The sequence below is a fragment of the Papio anubis genome, chromosome 16 (genome assembly GCF_008728515.1).
Source record: "Papio anubis isolate 15944 chromosome 16, Panubis1.0, whole genome shotgun sequence".
Lineage (NCBI taxonomy): Eukaryota > Metazoa > Chordata > Mammalia > Primates > Cercopithecidae > Papio > Papio anubis.
Window position 1 is genome coordinate 29,994,971 of NC_044991.1, and position 22,135 is coordinate 30,017,105.

A 22,135-nucleotide genomic window follows, 5' to 3' on the forward strand; every position below is an offset into this window, starting at 1 on the left:
TGACACCTTGCGCTGGACAGATGTGATCGACAGCAGCTTATGAGTTACAGATACTCACGGCCTGGGGAAGAGGACGCCACGCACCAGGCAGGGCCAGACGAGGGGTGCACTCAGGAATAGAGTGAAGCAGAGGGGCGTGGAGGCAGGCTTTGTAGGAACAAGGGGGTATGGTGGTCTCTGGTGCCTGTGGGAGGATGTGGTTGGCTTGTTTAATGGGCTGACAGGAGATGGAGACACATGAGGTTGAGGATTGATGGGGGACACCAGTTCAGCCAACAGGGGAACAAGCCAGGCAGGGAGCAGGGGAACTCACGTGGCTCCTTTGGGGCCTAGAAGCCTCAAAGATGTTGAAGCACACTGGACAATTTTTCTTGTTCACATTTGAGTTTTGTATGTGGGTGTTTTTAGTATTCACATCCACTCTAATTAAAGGAAGCTTTGCCATTCCAATAAATGCACTCCACAGGTCAGTTCTGGGGAGGAGACCCCTAAAATGCAATGAGCATTGTATTCTTTCTTCGGAGAACTGTAGTTAAAAAGCCACAAAATTGGCTGGGCATGGCAGCTCATGCCTGTAATCCCAGCACTTTGGGAAGCCGAGGTGGGTGGATGAGGTCAGGAGTTCGAGACCAGCCTGGTCATTATGGTGAAACCCCATTTCTACTAAAAATACCAAAAAAAAAAAAAAAAAAAAAAAAAAAAAAAAAAAAAAAAAAAAACTAGCTGGGTGTGGTGGTGGATGTCTGTAATTGCAGCTACTCAGGAGGCTGAAGCAGGAGAATCGCTTGAACCTGGGAGGCAGAGGTTGCAGTGAGCCAAGATCTTGCCACTTGCACTCCAGCCTGGGTGACAAAGCAAGACTCCATCTCAAAAAAGAAACATAAATGAAACAAAAAAAAACCTCTCAAAACCAAAAGGAATCTTTCTAGCATGTCACTTTATAACCAGGAAGGAGATTTGGGGTTATGACTATTTAGAAGAAGAAGATACATGCAGTAGAAATAGTATTAAAATAATTCATTAAAACCACCTTTACACATTTATCAAGTTCAAAGTTACGTTACAGATCGGAATTGGCGAGTTTTGTTTTTTTAAATAATTTTTGGCTTTGGCTGGGCACGGTGGCTCATGCCTGTAATCCCAGCACTTTGAGAGCCAAAGCAAGGCGGATCATGAGGTCAAGAGATCGAGACCATCCTGGCCAACATGATGAAACCCTGTCTCTACTAAAAATACAAAAAAGTGTCCAGGTGTGGTCTTGTGCACCTGTAGTCCCAACTACTCGGGAGGCTGAGGCAGGAGAATCGCTTGAACCCGAGAGGTGGAGGTTGCAGTGAGCCGAGATCGTGTCCACCCTGGCGACAGAGCAAGACCCCATCTCAAAAAACAAAAAAAAAAAAACTTCAGGCTTTATGGGCCGTGTGGTCTTTGATTTACTCAATTTTGCTGCTGCTGTTGCGCAAAAGCAGCCATGGACAATAGTAAACAAATGGGCATGGTTGTGCTTTAACAAGACTTTATCTACAGGAGCTGATGGCAGGCTGCACTGGGCCCACTGGTATAGTTTGTCAACCGCTGTTATAAGGTATCTGTCCTCAAAAACATATTTCTTAGGTCTGTATATTGCCTTATTTTTTAATCTTCCCTTGAAATGATCAGCTCGTGAGGTATCCAGGCAATATTCTCTCATTTTACAGACAAGAAGCCTGAGGTACAGTAACTTTCCTGGGAATCGTGGTATGAGTAGCAAGCCAAAATCAGATTTCCCTACTCCTCTCCCACACCCTGTAGCTCAAACCCAGCTGATTCACTGGACTCCAGTCACCAAGTTGCTACCAGATGAGCCAGTTTTAAATCACAGGGAAAAAACAGAAAAGAAAATTAGATAACTACTTTGTAGCAAGCTGGATTTCATTCATTGTCAGGTGAATAAAATGTATTTACCTTTTCTATGTATTTGTTTATGTCTGTGAATTCTGTTTCAGTAGAAACTACATTAAGTAAAAACCTACATTAAGCTTTGACATGGTGTCTTGATAATTGATCTAATGAGATTTGGATTTGACTGGGAGATTAGATGCTCCAGTAAACATGATGAACAAATAAGGGTAACTTTTTCTCTTCCTGAAATTTTTAAAAACTATTTCCTCACTCAATTCTTTCTTCTTCTGTTCTCATGTTTCATTCGCCATATGAAAGGCTGTGGCCCCGTGTTCCGAGAAGCCCCTTGTCTGAAGCAGCTGCTGCTCCCGAACAGGCAGATCTTGTCACAGGAGCCTTGTTTCTAGAGCGCAGCCTTGTCACTGCTGTGAAGGAGAATGTTTAATGCTCAAACCAGGGGCTACCTAGGCTTTCCCAGACTTGGCCTTTCTGAGATACTGTAATTAAATTGAAGAGGTAGTTATTCTGGGATTAAACTAGGAAATCGGATCTTATCTGCTTCTGACTTCATTGGGTCTTGCTGTTATTAATCTACATTAATATGGCCTTTTTGCTAAAGCATAGTTTCCCTGGGTGCTGAATGTGGAGCCTTACAGTTTTGGGAATGGCTTGGCAGAATTCTTCTTTGGAAATTGGTGAAGATAGGTGAAGTATATATAGATCTAGGAAGGTGGAGGGTTCCTGGAAAAAAAAAAAAAAAAAAGGTGCCCTCACAGACAACTATGCACTTAGTGTCATTACATACAATGGGCAGCACACGCAGGCCCCTGCTTTTCCTTCATGAAGGACAGGTGGGGAGGATCTCTGGAGGCGGTGCTTGCTCATCCATCAGCTAGCAGCCTCTCCGCTGTCCTCTCCGCCTCCCTTATCATCCACACTCACCTTTGTGGTGCAGGACACGCTGGCTTGCTGGCTTTGTTCTTTGACCTCATTTCATTCTGAATTTTTCAAGCTTGATGTAACCAGTTTTACCCCTTCAATTCGAAAAGTTTATTTTATAAATTGAAATAATCGTTGCCACATTTTTCTTAGATGTTTAAAATGGTAGCTGCTTTATTTGTAGACAGTGCATAGAGATAAATGCTGGGGATAAGGATGTTTGTTTTTAAGCTTGTGTTTGATCTCTGGGTTCTAGGGGGATGTAGAAAAGGAAAGTGGTATAAATTTAATGACAAGGTTACAGAAGACTTAGACCTAAATGATGAGCCCTGGAGTGCAAATGCTTTGGTGAAGCACATTTTAAATTTAGTTTTCTATAAAATTGGAAGTAGGATTATTTATATTAAAAATAGAATAGGCTATTTTTTTTTTAGTACTGCTGCTGTGGCTATATATAGAACCACGAGTAGATGGGGGAGGGGAGGCATGCTGTTGAGATGAAATGAATATCAAGGAGAAACTAATAAAGAAATGTAACCTTAAAAGTTTCAGAAGAAGTTGTCCATTAAAATTTTCAAATTTCCTTTTCACTTACATAGGAGCATAATTAATTAGAGAACATATACATATATATATAGATATATATATATATATTTTTTTTTTTTTTGAGATGGAGTCTTGCTCTGTCGCCCAGGCTGGAGTGCAGTGGCCGGATCTCAGCTCACTGCAAGCTCCACCTCCCAGGTTCACGCCATTCTCCTACCTCAGCCTCCCGAGTAGCTGGGACTACAGGCACCCGCCACCTCGCCCGGCTAGTTTTTTTGCATTTTTTAGTAGAGACAGGGTTTCACTGTGTTAGCCAGGATGGTCTCGATCTCCTGACCTTGTGATCTGCCAGTCTTGGCCTCCCAAAGTACTGGGATTACAGGCTTGAGCCACCGCGCCCGGCGGAGAACATATTTTTAACACCTATACTTTTACCATATTCATGAGTCAGCGTGGCAAAGCAGTCTCTACCTCCAAACCCCCCACTCCCAGGACAAAAAAATGTATGAGGGAAACTACATCAAAAAACCCAATCACAGTTAGCTATTTGAAAATCATTTGGCAGAGATGTTAGCATTTCTGAAACCTAATTTTGAGATATTCCAGGGGCATTTCCAAATTTCTGCCTGTACTAGATAAACTATATTCGAGTTCCAGATCATGCCATCGTAGTCATGCATACGATGGTGGTTAAATAGAGTATCATTGCCAGAAATTATCTAGATTTGGCCAGTCTGCAGAAATTGCCAAACGAAGCCAGGGATGATCCCACCCTGTGCCACAGAACATACTTTTAAATGTTGCTTGCCATTTGCTCAAATTTGTCTTCCATAGGATATTTATCCTCTTTCCCTTACTCTGTTATCAAACAGCTCTTATTTCCTGCCCTTCCTCCCCTTATTTCCTGCCCTATCACCCTCCAAATGAGGGATCGATTTTGGTGCCAGAACTGAGGTCCCCTGACTTCCACTCTAAGCGATACCCTAAAAAGATCCTCGTTTTACTTATGCTTTGCATTCAACACATTTAGTAAGTAGTTACTTGCTGGATTCATGGGGCCTTTGCTTTAGATTGTCAAGACAAGAAAACTTTATTTAGATTTCTTAATGCAGTGCTGTAAAGCAAACACATACTTGTGTACAACAAAGATATGGAATGCCCGCATGCTCTTCCACCAGATGGGGTGTGATGAGAACTCCCCGATCACCAAAGAAGATTCAAGTCAGCTCTGTGCAGCAGAAAGCTGAGGGCCACTCTGTTCCATTGTGAACCCAAAATATGTGAGACAGGTCTCAGTAAATTTGGAGATTTTACTTTGCCGAGGTTGTGGATGTGACACACCCTCAGGAAGTTTTGAGGACATGCCGAAGGTGGTTGGCTACAGCTTGCTTTTAGACATTTTAGAGAGATGTGAGCGATCAACCAGTATATGTAAGATGTCCATTGATTTTGTCCAGAAAGGCAGGACAACTTGAAGCATGGGAGGGGGCTTCCAGGTCATAAGTAAATAAGACAAATGGCTGCATTCTTTTGAGTCTCTGATTAGCCTTTTTCTGATTACACAATTTATATGTGAGAGAAGGGGAGAGTAATCTTCACTTAACGCCTTAGTCTGGCTTAAGGAAATCCCTTGTGGGCAAATGGTGAGGGAGGAGGTATGTAGCCTCTTTGTCTTTGTAGCTATCTTATTTAGGAATAAACTGGGAGCAAGTTTGCCTGATGCAGTTCCCACCTTGACTTGCCTTTGGGTTAGTGATTTGGGAGTCCCGAGATTTCTTTCTTTTCACACCATATAACTTGTTTTATGATGTAGTAGGTGATAGTGTGATCTTTGAGAATATAGTATTTGGGATTTGAAGATAATTAGCTAAGCTACGAAGAAATTCTTAAAATAATCCTAAAAAGAAAATAAATCCCTTTTCTTGCTTACTGCTTCCTGGTCATTAATTCCTTGGCAATAACATACTTTGCATTTAGAAACATGCACGTAAGTTATTTCCTTCTAGAATTGAGATTTTAAAAAATTTGATTTTGAGGCCGGAGGCCGTGGTTGTATCCTGAGACTTTGGGAGGCCGAGGCTGGCGATCACAAGGTCAGGAGATCGGCATCATGGTAAAAACCCGCCTCTACTAAAATAGAAAAATTAGCCGGGCGCATGGCGGGCGCCTGTGGTCCCAGCTACTGGAGGGGCTGAGGCAGGAGAATGACGGAACTCGGGAGGCTTGCAGTGAGCCGAGACACTGCACTCCGTGCCTGGGCTTACAGAGCACCTGCCTCAAAAAAAAAAAAAAAAAAAAAAAAAAATTTACACTCTGAGATCTTTGGAAAAATGTTGGCAGCATTTATCGAATTACACTTCATGTCCAAAACAGTACTATGTCAACACTTTCAGAATGTTGTTGCTTTTTGTTTTTTGTTGTTTTTTTTTTGAAACGGAGTCTCGCTCGCTCTCCCATCTGGAGTGCAATGGTGCAATCTTGGCTCACTACAACCTCCACCTCCCAGGTTCAAGCAGTTCTCCTGCCTCAGCTTCCCTAGTAGCTGGACTACAGGTGCGTACCGCCATGCCCAGCTAATTTTGTGTGTGTGTGTGTTTTTACTAGAGACGGAGTTTCATCATGTTAGCCAGGATGGTCTCGCTCTCCTGACCTCATGATCCGCCCACCTCGGCCTCCCAAAGTGCTGGGATCACAGGTGTGAGCCACTGCGCCCGGCTAGAATATTGTCACTTTTTCAAGGTCTTATCAGTGAATTTACCTTTAATATATTAAATAAGGAAAGTATATAATTTATTTTTCTTGTGAAAAATGTGATTAAATATGGTTTATTAAGTTTGAAAACTTGGTTCAATACTTCACTGTTATAAGACCTTGAATGTGTGGCTCTGAGTTTATTTCACTATTTAATGATCGTAATGGTGGCAACAATACCTCACAGTAACATGTAGGAAGAATTCATTTTCCTGCCTACTAAGTTATGGTACTTTTAAATCCCGTGTGCCAATTAAGTAAAAATTTGTGTTAAAATTTGTCCTGCAATTTTTAATTTTTTATGTTACTCAGTTCTCCAAACTAATTGGAAGATACTGAATTTTTTAAATTATGTAATTAAAACATTATAATTGTATATACTTAATGAGGTCCAGTTTGATGTTTTGGTACACATACACATTGTATAATGATCAAACAATTTAAGTCTAACACCCTGTTCATTTGAGTTTGGCAAGTTTTAAAACTACTAAAACAATAGCCACTTTCTACTAGACAAAGTTCTCTAGTCCTCTTTAGTCAGTTCCATCTTCTCCAGCAATTTCATGTCAGTCATCCCCTTGGTCCTGTGGACCTAATAATGCCCAGCTGTCCATTGTAACCAAGCTGGCTTAAAAAGAAAAGACTTTGAAAAGAAAAGCCTATTTGGAGAAAATGCCTGTTTGAATATACCAGGTAAGAACCATGTGAGAAATCCTAAAAGGGAGAATCCAGGTAGACATCAGACTGTACCTGGTAGGTCCAGAAGCACTCCCAGTGGCCTTTTTCTGGATTAGTTATGCCTCTGGGGCCACATCTTTTCACCCACCTTATCTTACGAATCTTTTATGCCAGGCCACAGAGGTGGCTGCAGAGCTAGTACCATGGAGTGCTAAGGACACAGATGTGAATATACACCAAGATTGGCCAGCACCATCACTGAGCTGCTGTATGATGTGAGATGACACCAGACAAGAGAGGCATGGGGAGTGGGGACTAAGGAAATACATGGCTGAAATTAACTTATTTTACCTGGAGACAAGTGAAGGCTCATAATCATTGGGTAATGACTAATAGAGCAATGATGGCCATTCTTTATTGTGTACCTACTCTGAGCTACGAGCTTTAAACAAGTCTTCAACTCTTAAAATAAAACACTCTCAGAGGGTGACAGGTTGCATTTCCATTTTTTCAGATGAAAAAACAAGTCCAGAAAGGAAAAGTGAGCATCCAGTGTCACAGAGCACGGATTTAAATTCAGAACTTCTAGCCAGTCTAGGCTTCTTACACTAATCAAAAATGACAAGCAAAGAATTTATATATATATATGGCTGGATGCAGGGGCTCACACCTGTAATCCCAACACTTTTGGAGGCTGAGGCTGAGCGGGGAGGATTGCTAGAGACCAGGAGCTGGAGATCAGCCTGGGCAACATAGTAAGGTCCTGTCTGTACAGAAAGAAAAGCCAGTTGTGGTGGCACGCGCCTATACCACCAGCTGCTCCACAGGCTGAGGCAGGCAGGAGTTCAAGGCTGCAGTGAGCTGTGGTCACACCACTGCAATCCAGCCTTGAGTGACAGAGTGCGACGCCTCTCAAAAATAATTTATAGGCGGGGCCCAGTGGCTCTCACGCCTGTAATCCCAGCACTTTGGCAGGCCAAGGCAGCTAGATCACGAGGTCAGGAGATTGAGACCATCCTGGCTAACATGGTGAAACCCCGTATCTACTAAAAATACAAAACATTAGCCAGGTGTGGTGGCATGTACCTGTAGTCCCGGCTGCTTGGGAGGCTGAGGCAGGACAATCGCTTCAACCCGGGAGGCGGAGGTTGCAGTGAACTGAGACCACGCCACTGCACTCCAGCCTGGTGACAGAATGAGACTGTGTCTCAAATAATAATAATAATTTATATAAAGAAATAGAGATATGGGTGGAGAGATGGAAGGGAGTATGGGCTGAATCTAGACAGGAACCAGAACCAAAGGGGCCATGTGTGCTGATTTATTTAAGCTCAGGAGCTGTGAGGGCCACTGAAAGACCTTGTGTGGAGACTGATGTGATCTAATTGGCCTCCTAGCAAAGCCCTAGCTAGCAGGGGTGGAGGGGATGGGTGGGAGGGAAAGAGAGTAGTTGGGAAACCCATCAGAACAATCTAGGCAGGAGATAGCATAGCCCTGCTGAGGCTTCCGGAGTGAGGATGGAGAGAGAGGCAGATTGGGGTGCTGTTTAGAAGGTGAAAAGTGGTGTGAATGCAGACATGCAGTCTTTCGCTGAGGTGGGAACAGGTGGATCAGGTGAGAGAAATGTGAAGAAACCAATAGGACTCGTGTCTCCCTATGCGTGTGGAGTGAGGGAGAGACCCTGGGGATGACTCCTGGGCTTCTAACAGGGAGAGTGGATGACTGATGCCTTTGGCTGAGACACAGGACCTTCTGGAGGAGTAGCAGAGGGTGGGGAAGAAGAGGCAGGGTGAGCCTGGCTTTCCACCTGGTGAGTTCGGTACCTGTGGGTTGTCCAGGGAAGAGAGCTGGGAGGTGGTTTTGTGCGTGGACCTGAAATACATGGCTGAAATTAACTTATTTTACCTGGAGACAAGTGAAGGCTCATAATCATTGGGTAATGACTAATAGAGCAATGATGGCCATTCTTTATTGTGTACCTACTCTGAGCTACGAGCTTTAAACAAGTCTTCAACTCTTAAAATAAAACACTCTCAGAGGGTGACAGGTTGCATTTCCATTTTTTCAGATGAAAAAACAAGTCCAGAAAGGAAAAGTGAGCATCCAGTGTCACAGAGCACAGATTTAAATTCAGAACTTCTAGCCAGTCTAGGCTTCTTACACTAATCAAAAATGACAAGCAAAGAATTTATATATATATATATGGCTGGATGCAGGGGCTCCGTCTAAGGCCCAGCAGCCTAGGGGGAACTGATGTGACAGGCTGGTGGAGTGTGCACAGTGATGAGAGTGGAGCGCAGGGCTGCTTCATCAGGGGAGCACCGTAGCCCAGAGGCTCCTACCTCTGAGCTTTCTGAAGGTCTGAGAGAAGATCAGAAACCTGAGTAGAAACCTCTAGCTTATTAGAAACCAAAATACCAAGAAAACCAAAATGTAACAATCTTGCAAAATATATTTCAAAAGCAAAATTAGAAAAAGGTATTCAGTCTCTCATCTCCACAGTGAAAATGTTTCGTGGAATGTGGATGCATTTTGGTGTATTTAATACATCTGATGTGATGTAGGCGAGGCGTCTTCCAAAGATGTCGCTCCTAACATCTATGAAAGGAGGTGGGGTGCGAGAAGGCATCTATTCCTTCACTGGGACCCACACCCTTCATTCCACAGCCACCAGGACTCTCTCCTTTTTTCCGTGGGAGAACTCCCCATTCTGGCCTTTCCTCCATCCTACCAGGCCCATCACCCTTGCAGAGAGCATACATGTGATGCTGCGTATCGAGTTTGTAGGTTCATAACTGAAGAGCAGTTCCCACAAGATCTGCTCCTGATGAACCCCATCTGGGGTCACCTGCTCCCTCAGGTGTCCTGCTGTGGCCTCCACATGGCTTGATCTGCTCACACAGTCCCACAAGATCTGATGAACCTCATCTGGGGTTGCCTGCTCCCTTGGGTATCCCGCCGTGGCCTCCACACAGCTTGATCTGGTCAGGCAGTCCCCACAAGATCTGATGAACCTCATCTGGGGTCACCTGCTCCCTTGGCTGTCCCACCATGGCCTCCAAACGCCTTGATCTGGTCAGGCAGTGCCTACAAGATCTGGTCACGATGAACCTCATCTGCAGTCACCTGCTCCTTCGAGTGTCCCACCGTGGCCTCCACACGGCTTGATATGGTCACGTGGTCCCAAGATCTGGTCCCGATGACCCTCATCTGGGGTTGCCTGCTCCCTCGGGTATCCCACGGTGGACTGCACACGGCTTGATCTGGTCACGCTGTCCCCACAAGATCTGATCTCAACAAACTTCATCTGGGGTCGCCTGCTCCCTCGGGTGGCCCACCATGGCCTCCACACAGCTTGATCTGCTCATGCAGTCCCCACAAGATCTGACGAACCTCATGTGGGGTCGCCTGCTCCCTCGGGTGTCCCACCGTGGCCTCCACACTGCTTGATGCGGTCACGTAGCCCCCACAAGATCTGGTCCTGTGAACCTCATCTGGGGTCGCCTGCTGCTTCGGGGGTGTCCCACCGTGGCCTCCACACAGCTTGATCTGATCACGCTCTCCCCACAAGATCTAGTCTCAACAAACCTCATCTGGGGTCTTCAGATGGCCCACCATAGCCTCCACACAGCTTGATCTGCCCAAGCGGTCTCTGCAAGATCTGATGAACCTCATCTGGGGTGGCCTGCTCCCTTGGGTGTCCTATCTTGGCCTCCACACAGCTTGATCTGATCATGCGGTCCCCACAAGATCTGATGAACCTCATCTGGGGTCGCCTGCTCCATCGGGTGTCCCATCATGGCCTCCACACACTTGGTCTGCTCAGGCGGACCCCACAAGATCTGACGAACCTCATCTGGGGTTGCTTGTTCCCTTAGGTGTCCCACCGTGGCCTCCACACGGCTTGATCTGGTCAGGCGGTCCCCACAAGATCTGATGAACCTCATCTGGGGTCTCCTGTTCCATCGGGTGTCCCACCGTGGCCTCCACACGACTTGGTCTGCTCAGGCAGACCCCACAAGATCTGACGAGCCTGTACTGGGGTCACCTGCTCCCTCAAGTGTCCCACCGTGGCCTCCACACGGCTTGATTTGGTCAGGTGGTCCCCACAAGATCTGGTTCGGTAAAACCTCATCTGGGGTCGCCCGCTCCCTTGGGTGTCCCACCGTGGCCTTGACACAGGTTGATCTGCTCATGCGATCCCCACAAGATGTGATAAACCTCATGTGGGGTCACTTGCTCCCTTGGGTGCCCCACCGTGGCCTCCACACGGCGTGATGTGGTCACACAGTCCCCACAAGATCTGGTCCTGACAAACCTCATCTGCAGTCGCCTGCTGCCTCGGGTGTCCCACCTTCGCCTCCACACGGCTTCATCTGGTCAGGCGGTCCCCACAAGATCTGATTCGGTAGAACCTCATCTGGGGTCGCCTGCTGCCTCGGGTGTCCCACCGTGGCCTCCACATGGCTTGATATGGTCAGGCAGTCGCCACAAAATCTGATGAACCACATCTGGGGTCACCTGCTCCCTTGGGTGTCCTACCATGGCCTCCACACATCTTGATCTGCTCATGCCATCCCCACGAGATCTGATGAACCTTATCTGGGGGTCTCCTGCTCCGTCGGGTGACCCACCATGGCCTCCACATGGCGTGGTCTGCTCAGGCAGACCCCACAAGATCTGACGAACCTCATCTGGGGTCGTTTGTTCCCTTGGGTGTCCCACCGTGGCCTCCACACGGTGTGATCTGGTCAGGCGGTCCCCAAAAGATCTGGTCCAGATGAACCTCATCTGGGGTCGCCTGCTCCCTCAGGTGTCCCACTGTAGACTCCACATGGCTTGATCTGGTCACACTGTCCCCACAAGATATGGTCTCAACTAACCTCATCTGGGGTCATCTGCTCCCTCGGGTGGCCCACTGTGCCCTCCACACGGCTTGATGTGGTCATGCAGTCCCCACAAGATCTGATGAACCTCATGTAGGGTCACCTGCTCCCTCAGGTGTCCCACCGTGGCCTCCACACGGCTTCATCCGGTCAGGCGGTCCCCACAAGATCTGATTCGGTAGAACCTCATCTGAGGTCGCCTGCTGCCTCGGGTGTCCCACCGTGGCCCCCACATGGCTTGATATGGTCAGGCGGTCCCCACAAAATCTGATGAACCTCATCTGGGGTCGCCTGCTCCCTCGGGTGTCCTACCATGGCCTCCACACATCTTGATCTGCTCATGCCGTCCCCACAAGATCTGATGAACCTCATCTGGGGTCGCCTGCTCCGTCGGGTGACCCACCATGGCCTCCACATGGTGTGGTCTGCTCAGGCAGACCCCACAAGATCTGACGAACCTCATCTGGGGTCGTTTGTTCCCTCGGGTGTCCCACCATGGCCTCCACACAGCGTGATCTGGTCAGGCAGTCCCCACAAGATCTGGTCCAGATGAACCTCATCTGGGGTCGCCTGCTCCCTTGGGTGTCCCACTGTGGACTCCACACAGCTTGGTCTGGTCACACTGTCCCCAGAAGATCTGGTCTCAACAAACCTCATCTGGGGTCGTCTGCTCTCTCGGGTGGCCCACTGTGGCCTCCACATGACTTGATGTGGTCACGCAGTCCCCACAAAATCTGATGAACCTCATGTAGGGTCACCTGCTCCCTCGGGTGTCCCACCGTGGCCTCCACACGGCCTGATCTGCTCAGGCGGTCCCCACAAGATCTGGTACCGATGAATCTCATCTGGGGTCGCCTGCTCCCTCAGGTGTCCCACCGTGGCCTCCACACGGCGTGATCTGGTCAGGCGGTCCCCACAAGATCTGGTCCCAATGAACCTCATCTGAGGTCACCTACTCCCTTGGGTGTCCTACTGTGGACTCCACACGGCTTGATCTGGTCATGCTGTCCCCACAAGATTTGGTCTCAACTAACGTTATCTGGGGTCGCCTGCTCCCTCGGGTGGCCCACCGTGGCCTCCAAACGACTTGATCTGCTCATGCGGTAAACACAAGATCTGGTCCCAACGAACCTCATCTGGGGTCGCCGGCTCCCTCAGGTGTCCCACCGTGGCCTCCACATGGCTTGATATAGTCAAGCGGTCCCCACAAGATCTGATGAACCTCACCTGGGATCGCCTGCTCCCTTGGGTGTCCCACCGTGGCTTCCACACAGCTTGATCTGATCATGCGGTCCCCAGAATATCTGATGAACCTCATCTGGGTTTGCCTGCTCTGTCAGTGTCCCACCGTGGCCTCCACACAGCTTGGTCTGGTCAGGCGGACCCCATAAGATCTGATGAACCTCATGTGGGGTCGCCTGGTCTCTCGGGTGTCCCACCGTGGTCTCCATACAACTTGATCTGGTCAGGCAGTCCCCACAAGATCTGGTCCCAGTGAACGTCATCTGGTGTCACCTGCTCCCTCAGATGTCCCCTGTGCCCTCCCCATGGCTTGATCTGGTCAGGCGGTCCCCAGAAGATCTGGTCCCGATGAACCTTCTCTGGGGTTGCCTGCTCCCTGGAGTGTCCCACCGTGGACTTCACACGGCTTGATCTAGTCAGGTGGTCCCCGTAAGATCTGATGAACCTCATCTGTGGTCGCCTGCTCCTTCGGGTGTCCCACCGTGGCCTCCACACGGCTTGATCTTGTCACGCGGTCCCCACAAGATCTGGTCCTGATGAACCTCATGTGGGGTCACCTGCTCCCTCGGGTGTCCCACCGTGGCCTCTACACGGCTTGATATGGTCACGCAGTCCCCACAAGATCTGGTCCCAATAAACCTCATCTGGCGTCACCTCCTCTCTTGGATGTCCCACCATGGCCTCCACATGGCTTGATACGGTCACGCAGACCCCACAAAATCTGGTCCCGATGAACCTCATCTGGGTTCGCCTGCCCCCTCGGGTGTCCCACCATCGCCTCCATGCTGCTTGGTCTGGTCTGGAGCACTCTGGGTGCCCTCTTGCTCCCTACCTGCTCCGCGCCTTTTGCCGACTCCAGGCAACTGCATCCTTTTCCATCTCCAGGCAACTGTCCCTGTGGTACCACCCTTCTGGAGTAGGTCTTGTTTTTATTGCCCATCCACCTCACCCCGCTCCCACTTCTCAGGGTCTTACTTCACACCCCGCCTGCTTCCAGCGCTCAACTCACCTGCCTGGGCTTCTCAGCTCCTGCCTGGTTACTGGAACTGCCCCTGCACATGGCCTGGAAAGGACTCACCACCAAGTGGATGACCCAGGAGATGATGGACATATGATTGGATCTCATCTTGGCCAATCATTCTCTAAAAGAAATTTTGTAAGGAGTCAGAAATCTCTCCCTACTTAAAAGCAGATGTCAAGAATCCAAACTCTGTGTCTGTCTCAGAAAACTGGAGATTTTCTATATGAAGAACATTCTGGTCAATGTGGCCAGTATCACCAACACGATAATATAGACAGAATAACTCTTTCTGATTCTAAGTAACATGGTGACTTTAGAGGTTTTTAAAATATTTATTTGTAAAATACACATAATATAAAACTTACCATCTTAGGCATTTTTTTTTTTTTTTTTTGGAAACAGTCTAGTCTAGCTCTGTCATCCAGGCTGGAGTGCAATGGTGCAATCTCCACTCACTGCAACCTCTGCCTCCTGGGTTCAAGCAATTCTCCTGCCTCAGCCTCCCGAGTAGCTGGGACTACAGGCGTACACCACCACGCCCAGCTAATAGTTTTATATTGTGGTAGAGATGGGGTTTCACCATATTGGCCAGGCTGGTCTCGAACTCATGACTTGTGATCTGCCCTCCTCGGCCTTCCCATCTTAGGCATTTTTAAGTACACAAAAGTATATTCACATTGCATGAAACCAGTCTCCAGAACATCTTTGCACTCATGAAACAACTCTGCATTTCCCTGTCCCTCCAGCCTTAGCAGTCCCTATCTTAAGTTTTGTTTTTATGAATGACTTTGGATACTTCATATAATATCACTTACTTTAAAAGATCCAAAGGTATCCCTAGGATGGGTGAATTAGCCACCCAATTTAGTGTGTGCCTAAACACTCTTCCCCGCCATACATTCATTCTGACACTATGTTCTGCGGGATGCGTTTGGGTGTTCGGGAGACTCTGTTGAACGTGTTTTTCTATTGGATTGGTTGCCTATTTATTAGCTTGTTGAAGTTCTTTATTGAGAATCATGTGTGCTGCAAATACATTTTTTCTGTTTGTGGCTTGCTGTTTTAGTCTCTTAATGCTGTCTTTTGACACCAGAACTTTAAATGTGGTCAAATTATATTAGTGTTTCCCTTTATGGTTATTGCTTCTTAATTGCCATTTATGGCATCTTTTCCTAATTTGATGTCCTAAAGATATAGTTCTGTTATCTTCTAGATCAGTGCCATGCAATAAAAATATGAAGTGAGACATGTATTGCCTATTTAGACTAAATATTGTGTACCTAGGCTAAATATCTAGTGTCCACATCGGAGAGAAAAAGGAACCTGATAAAGCTAATGTTAATAATGTTTTATTTAACTTGGTATATCCAAGTTATTTTACTTTCAAAGTTTCAATATAAAAATTGACACATGGCTGGGCATGGTGGCTCATGCCTGTAATCCCAGCACTTTGGGAGGCTGAGGCGGGCAGATCACATGAGGTCAGCAGTTGGAGACCAGCCTGACCAACATGGTGAGACTCTGTCTCTACTAAATACAAAAAATTAGCCTGTCGTGGTGGAGCATGTCTGTAATCCCAGCTACTTGGGAGGCTGAGGCAGGAGAACTGCTTAAACCCAGGAGATGGAGGTTGCAGTGAGCCGAGATTGCATTATTACACTCCAGCCTGGGCAACAAGAGTGAAACTCCTGTCTCAAGAAAAAAAAAAAAAAATTGAGACATTTGACATTGTTCTTTCTACTTAATTTATTTATTTTCTCCTGCCTCAGCCTCCTGAGTAGCTGGGATTACAGGCACCTGCCACTGCTCCTGGCTAATTTTTTTTTTTTTTTTTTTGGTATTTTTAATAGAGATGGGGTTTCACTGTCTTGGCCAGGCTGGTCTCGAACTCTTGACCTCGTGATCCACCCACCTTGGTCTCCCAAAGTGCTGGGATTACAGGCGTGAACCACCGTACCCAGTCCGTTTTTCCTACTGTTTAAAATTCTAGCGGGGCGGCAGCAGGGGCGCCTCTGGAGGCCGCAGTCCAGGTCCTGGCTTCGGCCCCAGCCCCACCATGGTGACCCTTGCTGACCTGCTGGTGCTCCTGGCCGCGCTCCTGGCCATGGTCTCAGGCTACTTTATTAGCATCAACCCACATGCCGAGGAGTGCTCCTTTGAGCGGGTCACCTCGGGTACCAAGATGGGCCTCATCTCTGAGGTGGCGGAGGGCAGCTTCCTGGACATCAATGTGGAGATAATAGGACCAGATAATAAAGGGATTTACATAGGAGATGGAGAATCCAGTGGGAAATACACATTTGCTGCTCACATGGATTCCGAAGTTTGTTTTAGTAACCAGATGTCTACCATGACTCCAAAAATAGTGATGTTCACCATTGATATTGGGGAGGCTCCAAAAGGACAAGACATGGAAAAAGAAGCTCACCAGAACAACTTAGAAGAAATGATCAGTGAGCTAGCAGTGGCGATGACAGCTGGAAAGCACAAACAGGAATACATGGAAATCGGGAGAGGATACATGGAGCCATCAACAACAACACAAACAGCAGAGTGGTTCTTTGGTCCTTCTTTGAAGCTCTTGTTCTAGTTGCCATGACATTGGGACAGATCTACTACCTGAAAAGCTTTTTTGAAGTCCAGAGGCTTATTTAAGAAGCCTCTTCCTGGCTGGTCACGGTGGCTTACGCCTGTGATCCCAGCGGATCACAAGGTCAGGAGTTCAAGACCAGCCTGACCAACATGGTGAAACCCTGTCTCTACTAAAAATACAAAAATTAGCTGGGCGTGGTGGTGTGAGCCTGTAATCCCAGCTACTCAGGAGGCTGAGGAAAGAGAATCCCTTGAACCCAGGAGGTGGAGGTTGCAGTGAGCCAAGATCACACCACTGTACTCCAGTCTAGGTGACAGAGACTCTGTCTCAAAAAAAAAAAAAGGCCTCTTCCTGATGATCCTAAACTCTGAATTCACTGTTTACCAAACATCTTGGTCATAATAATATCATTAGTTTCTCCATTTTTATTTTCTGAACTATACATTCACAACTTATGTTTCTTTGTGATTAGTAGATACTGGGATATTGGAGGGGGAAACACCTTTTCAGGAAAGTTATAGTGGAAATTTGACAGTTGATTGGCATAATTTCTTATTTGAATGCTCCCTCCATTAAGTGAAATATGGGGTATAGTTTTTTATTATTTCTTCTTTTTGTTTTCACAATAAAATGCAGTTTGTTCAGGAAGTCAGCACAAAGCCTGTACTGTACTAAAATGACTGCATTCTTTGGACTCCCTCAATTTGTGGTTCAGGTCACTAAGATTTTGTTGAGTCCTTACGAGAAACAACAGTATGAATCTTGATGGTTTCTGCCCATCCTAATGGCAGAGCTCTCTGACTTGGGCGTATGCTGCCAGGCTGGGTACTTTTCTACTTTGTTTTCTTGTTTTGCTTTAAAGCTACAACTCAGCATACATTTTGCCCCATACATTTTTACATTGAACCTTAGGACTCAGTCACCTCCAGTTAAATTGATGACACAAGTAGCTAATAATCATTTTTGGGTTTCTGCCTGACCTCCTAATTTTCTGTTAAAGCTAGTTCCCTGGGTGAGAGAATCGAAATGACTTTCTCTTGTTCTCTGATGATGGGTTTAAAATTGCCAGTGAGTGGTGGCTCTTTTTCTTTCCACACTGGCACATCCGCTTCCCTCCCTCTTGGCACATAAGAAACATGCATTTACATAATTGGAAAAATCTGGATTTCTGATGCCAAAGGGTTGAAGCCTCTTGGATTTCATTGCAGTGATATATAGCCGCCATTTTGTTTTTGATCAGCGGTCTTTGTTTCGGGCATCAGGGTCCGCCCCGGGGTTTTTGTTTCGGTCTTTCTTTAGGTCTTTCTTTTTCAACACATGTACATTTTGCTTTGTGTAAAATGAAATGACTTTCTCTTGTTCTCCGATGATGGGTTTAAAATTAGAAGAGCCTCTGGTTTTGGTATGGGGACAATCCAGGATTACATTATGACTCATATATATTAGTTGTACTTTTTTTTTTTTTAATCTTTGCAACAGGAAAACTACAAGTAATGACTTTTACATAATTAAGTTTGTTACAGGTTTTCATGTTCAGGATAAACAATTTTTCAACCTTGGGTGAGAACACTTGCAACAGTTTATTGAGAAGGTGACTTTCACCTCAGGACAACTGTTGTATGCGTGCGTGTGTGTGTGTGTAACACTTCAAAATTGATTTAAAATATGTAAACAAAATTGGTTGTATCTAACATGTCTCAGATTTGGTAAATAAATAATTCTTTTTAAAAACAACAACAAAATTCCAGTGTAAGTTCTACACTTAATAGCACGTCTCAAGTGTTCAGTAGCCATGCATGGGCAGAGCAGTGTGGCAGTCCTTGTGCTCTGGATCTGTGGCATTTGTCTGCTTGTCTGTGTTTTCCCCACTCCTACACTATCTTAATTACTATAATTTTCATGATGAGTTCTGGTATCTGGTAGGCAAAAATGTCTTAGGAGAATGTGGACTAACCTTGGCTTTTTGCATTTCTGTATAAATTTTAGTTGTCAAATTCTCAAAAATATAGTGAGATTTTAATTGAGATTCTGTTGACTCTAGATATCTAAAGTCCCTGCCGTGGTTCTGGAATCCTAGGGTGAATACAAATAAATTCTGGAATAAAAAAGACCCAAAAAACATGAACAAAATCAAAACTGAGTCTCGCTCTGTCTCTAGCAGGGGCCTTGTGCCCTGTGAGCTCTCAGGGGTAATGGTTCTTGCCCTTACTTTAACCCAGGGCAGGACTTACCCTCCTTGAGAACAGATGAGGTGCTTCCCACTCCTCATTCACCTCTACTTTCTCTGTCTCTGGCCCTGTGGTTTGTTCTGTGGCTACAGACTGAGTTCCATGGAGAAGCCAGGGACAAATGTAGAAGCTTAGGCCATCTGGCTGATCAGGCAGGGAAGGAAAGGAGCAGACTGTTTAGAGAAAGAAAATCAAAGAGGATTAACAAGATGGGAGTGAAGGCAAAATACAGATAGCAGTAGGTGACCAGGACCTGGCCATGGAGAAGGGCTCCCGTGACTTACTGAGGCTGAATGCAGGTTTGCCATTGTCTTGCATTTCCTTTGTCCACCACGTCAGGCTGCTGAAGCCATGGTCCTGGCCATTCTGAACTGCACCAAAACTGCTCCAGGAGCAGGAAAAACATCTCCAAGATGAGATCTTTGAATCGCCAGGTCTGGTTGCAGGTGGCAGGGCTGGAGGCTGAGTTCTAGAAAGAAGGGCTACAAGGAGGAGTAGGGGGATCGATAGGGGAGTGACAGGAAAAAGTTCAGGGACCACAGCATTCGCAAACAGAGCTAGAAGTAGTAGTAGAGGAATAGATAAAGGAGTCACAGGAAAGAGTTCTGGGACTAGAGTATCGGGAAGTAGTAGGGCTAGGATGAGGAGTAGGCGGATAGACAGGGGAGTGACAGGAAGGAATTCTGGGACCACAGCACTGGCAAGCAGGGCTAGGAGGAGGAGTAGGTGGATAGATAGGGGAGTCACAGGAAAGAGCTCTGAAACCACAGCTTTGGCAAGCAGGGCTAAGAGGGCTAGAGGCATAGATAGGGAAGTTGCCAGAAAGAGTTGTGGGACCACGGCATTGGCAAATAGATAGTCTGTGATGAAGAGCAGAAGAGCAGGGCAGGTAGAGTATTAGGGTAGGGTAGTGGGGAGGGCAGGTATGAGCCACAGTGGGATAACAGTTAGGGCAGAAAACTGAAAAATCCACATGCTTCTGGAGAGGAGGAAGGGGCTTGGCAGATTGAGGATAAAGGGGGGGTAAGTGGGTTGCCTTAGGAGAGCGGGTTGGATTACAAGGGTGGCATGGATTAGGAGGGTGCGGAATCAAACTGGGTATCGGGCGGGGTGGAAATTGAGAAATTGGAGGGAGCTTTCCTGTCATTTCTTCCAATGAGAATTCTAGTTAATCCCTTCTCCCAGTGAGTCCAAATGAGTAAGTGGGATGTGCCCAGACCTACCCCAGCATTTATAACATGCCCACCCCTTGCATCATACCATGTCTGAATGCCCATTATGATGCCTGTGTGCCCCTCCCTTTTGGCCTAGGGAGAGGATCCCAGTCTCTAGGTTTAAGAGTATCATGGCAAATAGCAGAGAAGAAATGGGGGCTGTAATATTAGTCCCCGTTCTGGGGATACCATGTAGTTATGCCCCTCAGTAGGCAAAGTTTGATCAAAGGTCCAAGATGGAGCTAGGGACTGGGGGCCTAGGAGAGTGGTTCTGAAGCAGGACTTGGGAAAATGGGAAGAAGTCAGTGCTCTTTCACTTACTACATTTTTCAAAGTACTTTCACATCATTTATGCTTACTGTATGAATATATGTGATTAGAGGAGAGATGCTATGTTCACTGTATCAACGAGGACACTGAAGACCAGAGAGGAAGCTGCCATAAACAGGGAGGGGGTGACAAAGCAAGTGGGACTAGAACTTGGGCCAAAAGGAGGAGCAGGTGGGAGGGAGCACAAAATAGCCCAGAGTGCTGACCAGCAGCCTCAACCGCTCCTGTCTCTCTGGACAGGGTCCTGCAGGGGGCGCTTCAGAGCACAACTTGACTTTCTGTAGTAACCTCTTGGTCCCTGTTCCCCTGTCCTCTTAACAGGAACCATAAACATAGGGCCAATGCTAGCAGGAGGACTGCCCACTCCTGGACACGTAATGACTAGATTTAGACTTTCTTGCTGAGCTATCTGATTCCATGTGGGATGGCTAAGAAGGCCCCTGCACACTTCTCCATTCTTTTGTCTGATGGAGCAACCCTCTCTGCTGAACATTCCTGGTTTCTGTGATCACTATCCAAACCCTAAGCCCCTTTGTTCTCCCATTCTCTCCTGCACTCTTACCACTATATTCTGAATTCTCTCCCTTGGTCCAGCACCCCTTTCCTCCCACACTGCACAAAACATTCAGTTGTCATCTCTGGAAGTCCAGCTGTATGACAAGCCAATGTCCTGATTTCCTTTGGCTGCTCTATCTTTGACAGTTCCTTGCATCTCCTGGCTGTAACTGTAACCTGGATTTCCCTTGAGGGCATTGCTTCCCTTGGATGTCAAGTAGAGATTACACATTCTCTCAAACTCCAGAGTACTTAAAGTACTTCAGGTGGGAATGTGGTTTATAGAGTCTCTTTGCTCCTTCCAATTCCTTGGGAATCATTATTTCTCTCCTCCTATTAGAAAATCTCTTGCTCTTAGAAACATGTGCTACCCACCCCCACTGCTAGTTCCCTGGCACTGCCACCTTCAGATCTCTTGGAAATTTTCAGTGAAAACTTTCACACTTTTCCTAAAGTCTTATACTTGAGTTCATCCTGACTGACTTGAATGTCCATTTAAATGGCCTGATTTAATTCTGTGGCCTCTGCTTTTCCTGATTTTTGTTTGTTTGTTTACTTTTAAGAAGTTTTCCATATTTTAGAAGTTTTATTTTAATTGATATGTGATAATTGTGGGTATTTGTGGGATACAGTGTGATGTTTCTGTACATGTGTGCATTGAGCAATAGTCAAATCAGGGTATTTAGTAGATCTATCACCTCAGCACTTAGCATTTCTTTGTAGTGAAAACCTAAGTCTTTCCTTGGAGTTATTGTGAAAGTTTTTTCACATATTCTGAACATTAACTCTCCTTGTTGTATGCATAGTTTGCATTTTGTCACCAAAGTCCATCACCTGCATTCTAGTCCTTTTCATTACCCAAGAATTATCCCACTTACATGCTGTTCTGGCCACTGCCTCCTGTCCTTTTTTTCTTTCCTTTTCTTTTCTTTTTTTTCTTTCATAACAGGGTCTCACTTTGTCACCCAGGCTGGAGTGCACTAGTGCAATTTCAGCTCACTGTAGCTTCGACCTCCTGGGCTCAAGTGATCCCCTCCCACCTCAGCCCTCCAAGTAGCTGGGTCTACAGGCCCCTGCCACCACACCTGGCTAATTTTTGTATTTTTAGTAGAGACGGGGTTTTACCATATTTCCCAGGCTGGTTTCAAACTCCTGAGCTCAAGCAATCTTCCTGCCTCAGTCTCCCAAAGTGCTGGGATTACAGGCATGAGCCACCACACCGAGCCTAACCACACTGACTCTTTCCTTTATTTTACTCTTCTGAAGAGAAA

General features: G+C 46.5%; 1 protein-coding gene and 1 pseudogene across 2 annotated transcripts; one reads left to right on the forward strand and one right to left on the reverse strand.

Moving 5' to 3' along the window:
- Positions 1–9,227: 9,227 nt before the first annotated feature.
- Positions 9,228–21,863, reverse strand: LOC103888235 (extensin-like). 2 transcript variants are annotated; one of them, XM_031656488.1, is made up of 4 exons: positions 19,050–21,863; positions 18,769–18,938; positions 12,909–14,065; positions 9,228–12,773 (listed from the first exon to the last, which is right to left on the reverse strand). In XM_031656488.1, exon 1 carries the CDS (start codon positions 19,910–19,912, stop codon positions 19,295–19,297), a length of 618 nt encoding a protein of 205 aa, XP_031512348.1. In that variant the 5' UTR covers positions 19,913–21,863; the 3' UTR covers positions 9,228–12,773; positions 12,909–14,065; positions 18,769–18,938; positions 19,050–19,294. The 2 variants fall into 2 exon arrangements, with proteins under 2 accessions (XP_031512348.1, XP_031512347.1); XM_031656487.1 differs by having other exon boundaries at positions 9,228–14,065.
- LOC101004010 lies at positions 15,808–16,701 on the forward strand (annotated as a pseudogene).
- Positions 21,864–22,135: the final 272 nt, after the last annotated feature.

Bases quoted from the DNA above. Each gene is read 5' to 3' on its own strand.
- LOC103888235 (XM_031656488.1), bottom strand. From the start codon at position 19,912: ATGACAGGAAAGCTCCCTCCAATTTCTCAATTTCCACCCCGCCCGATA.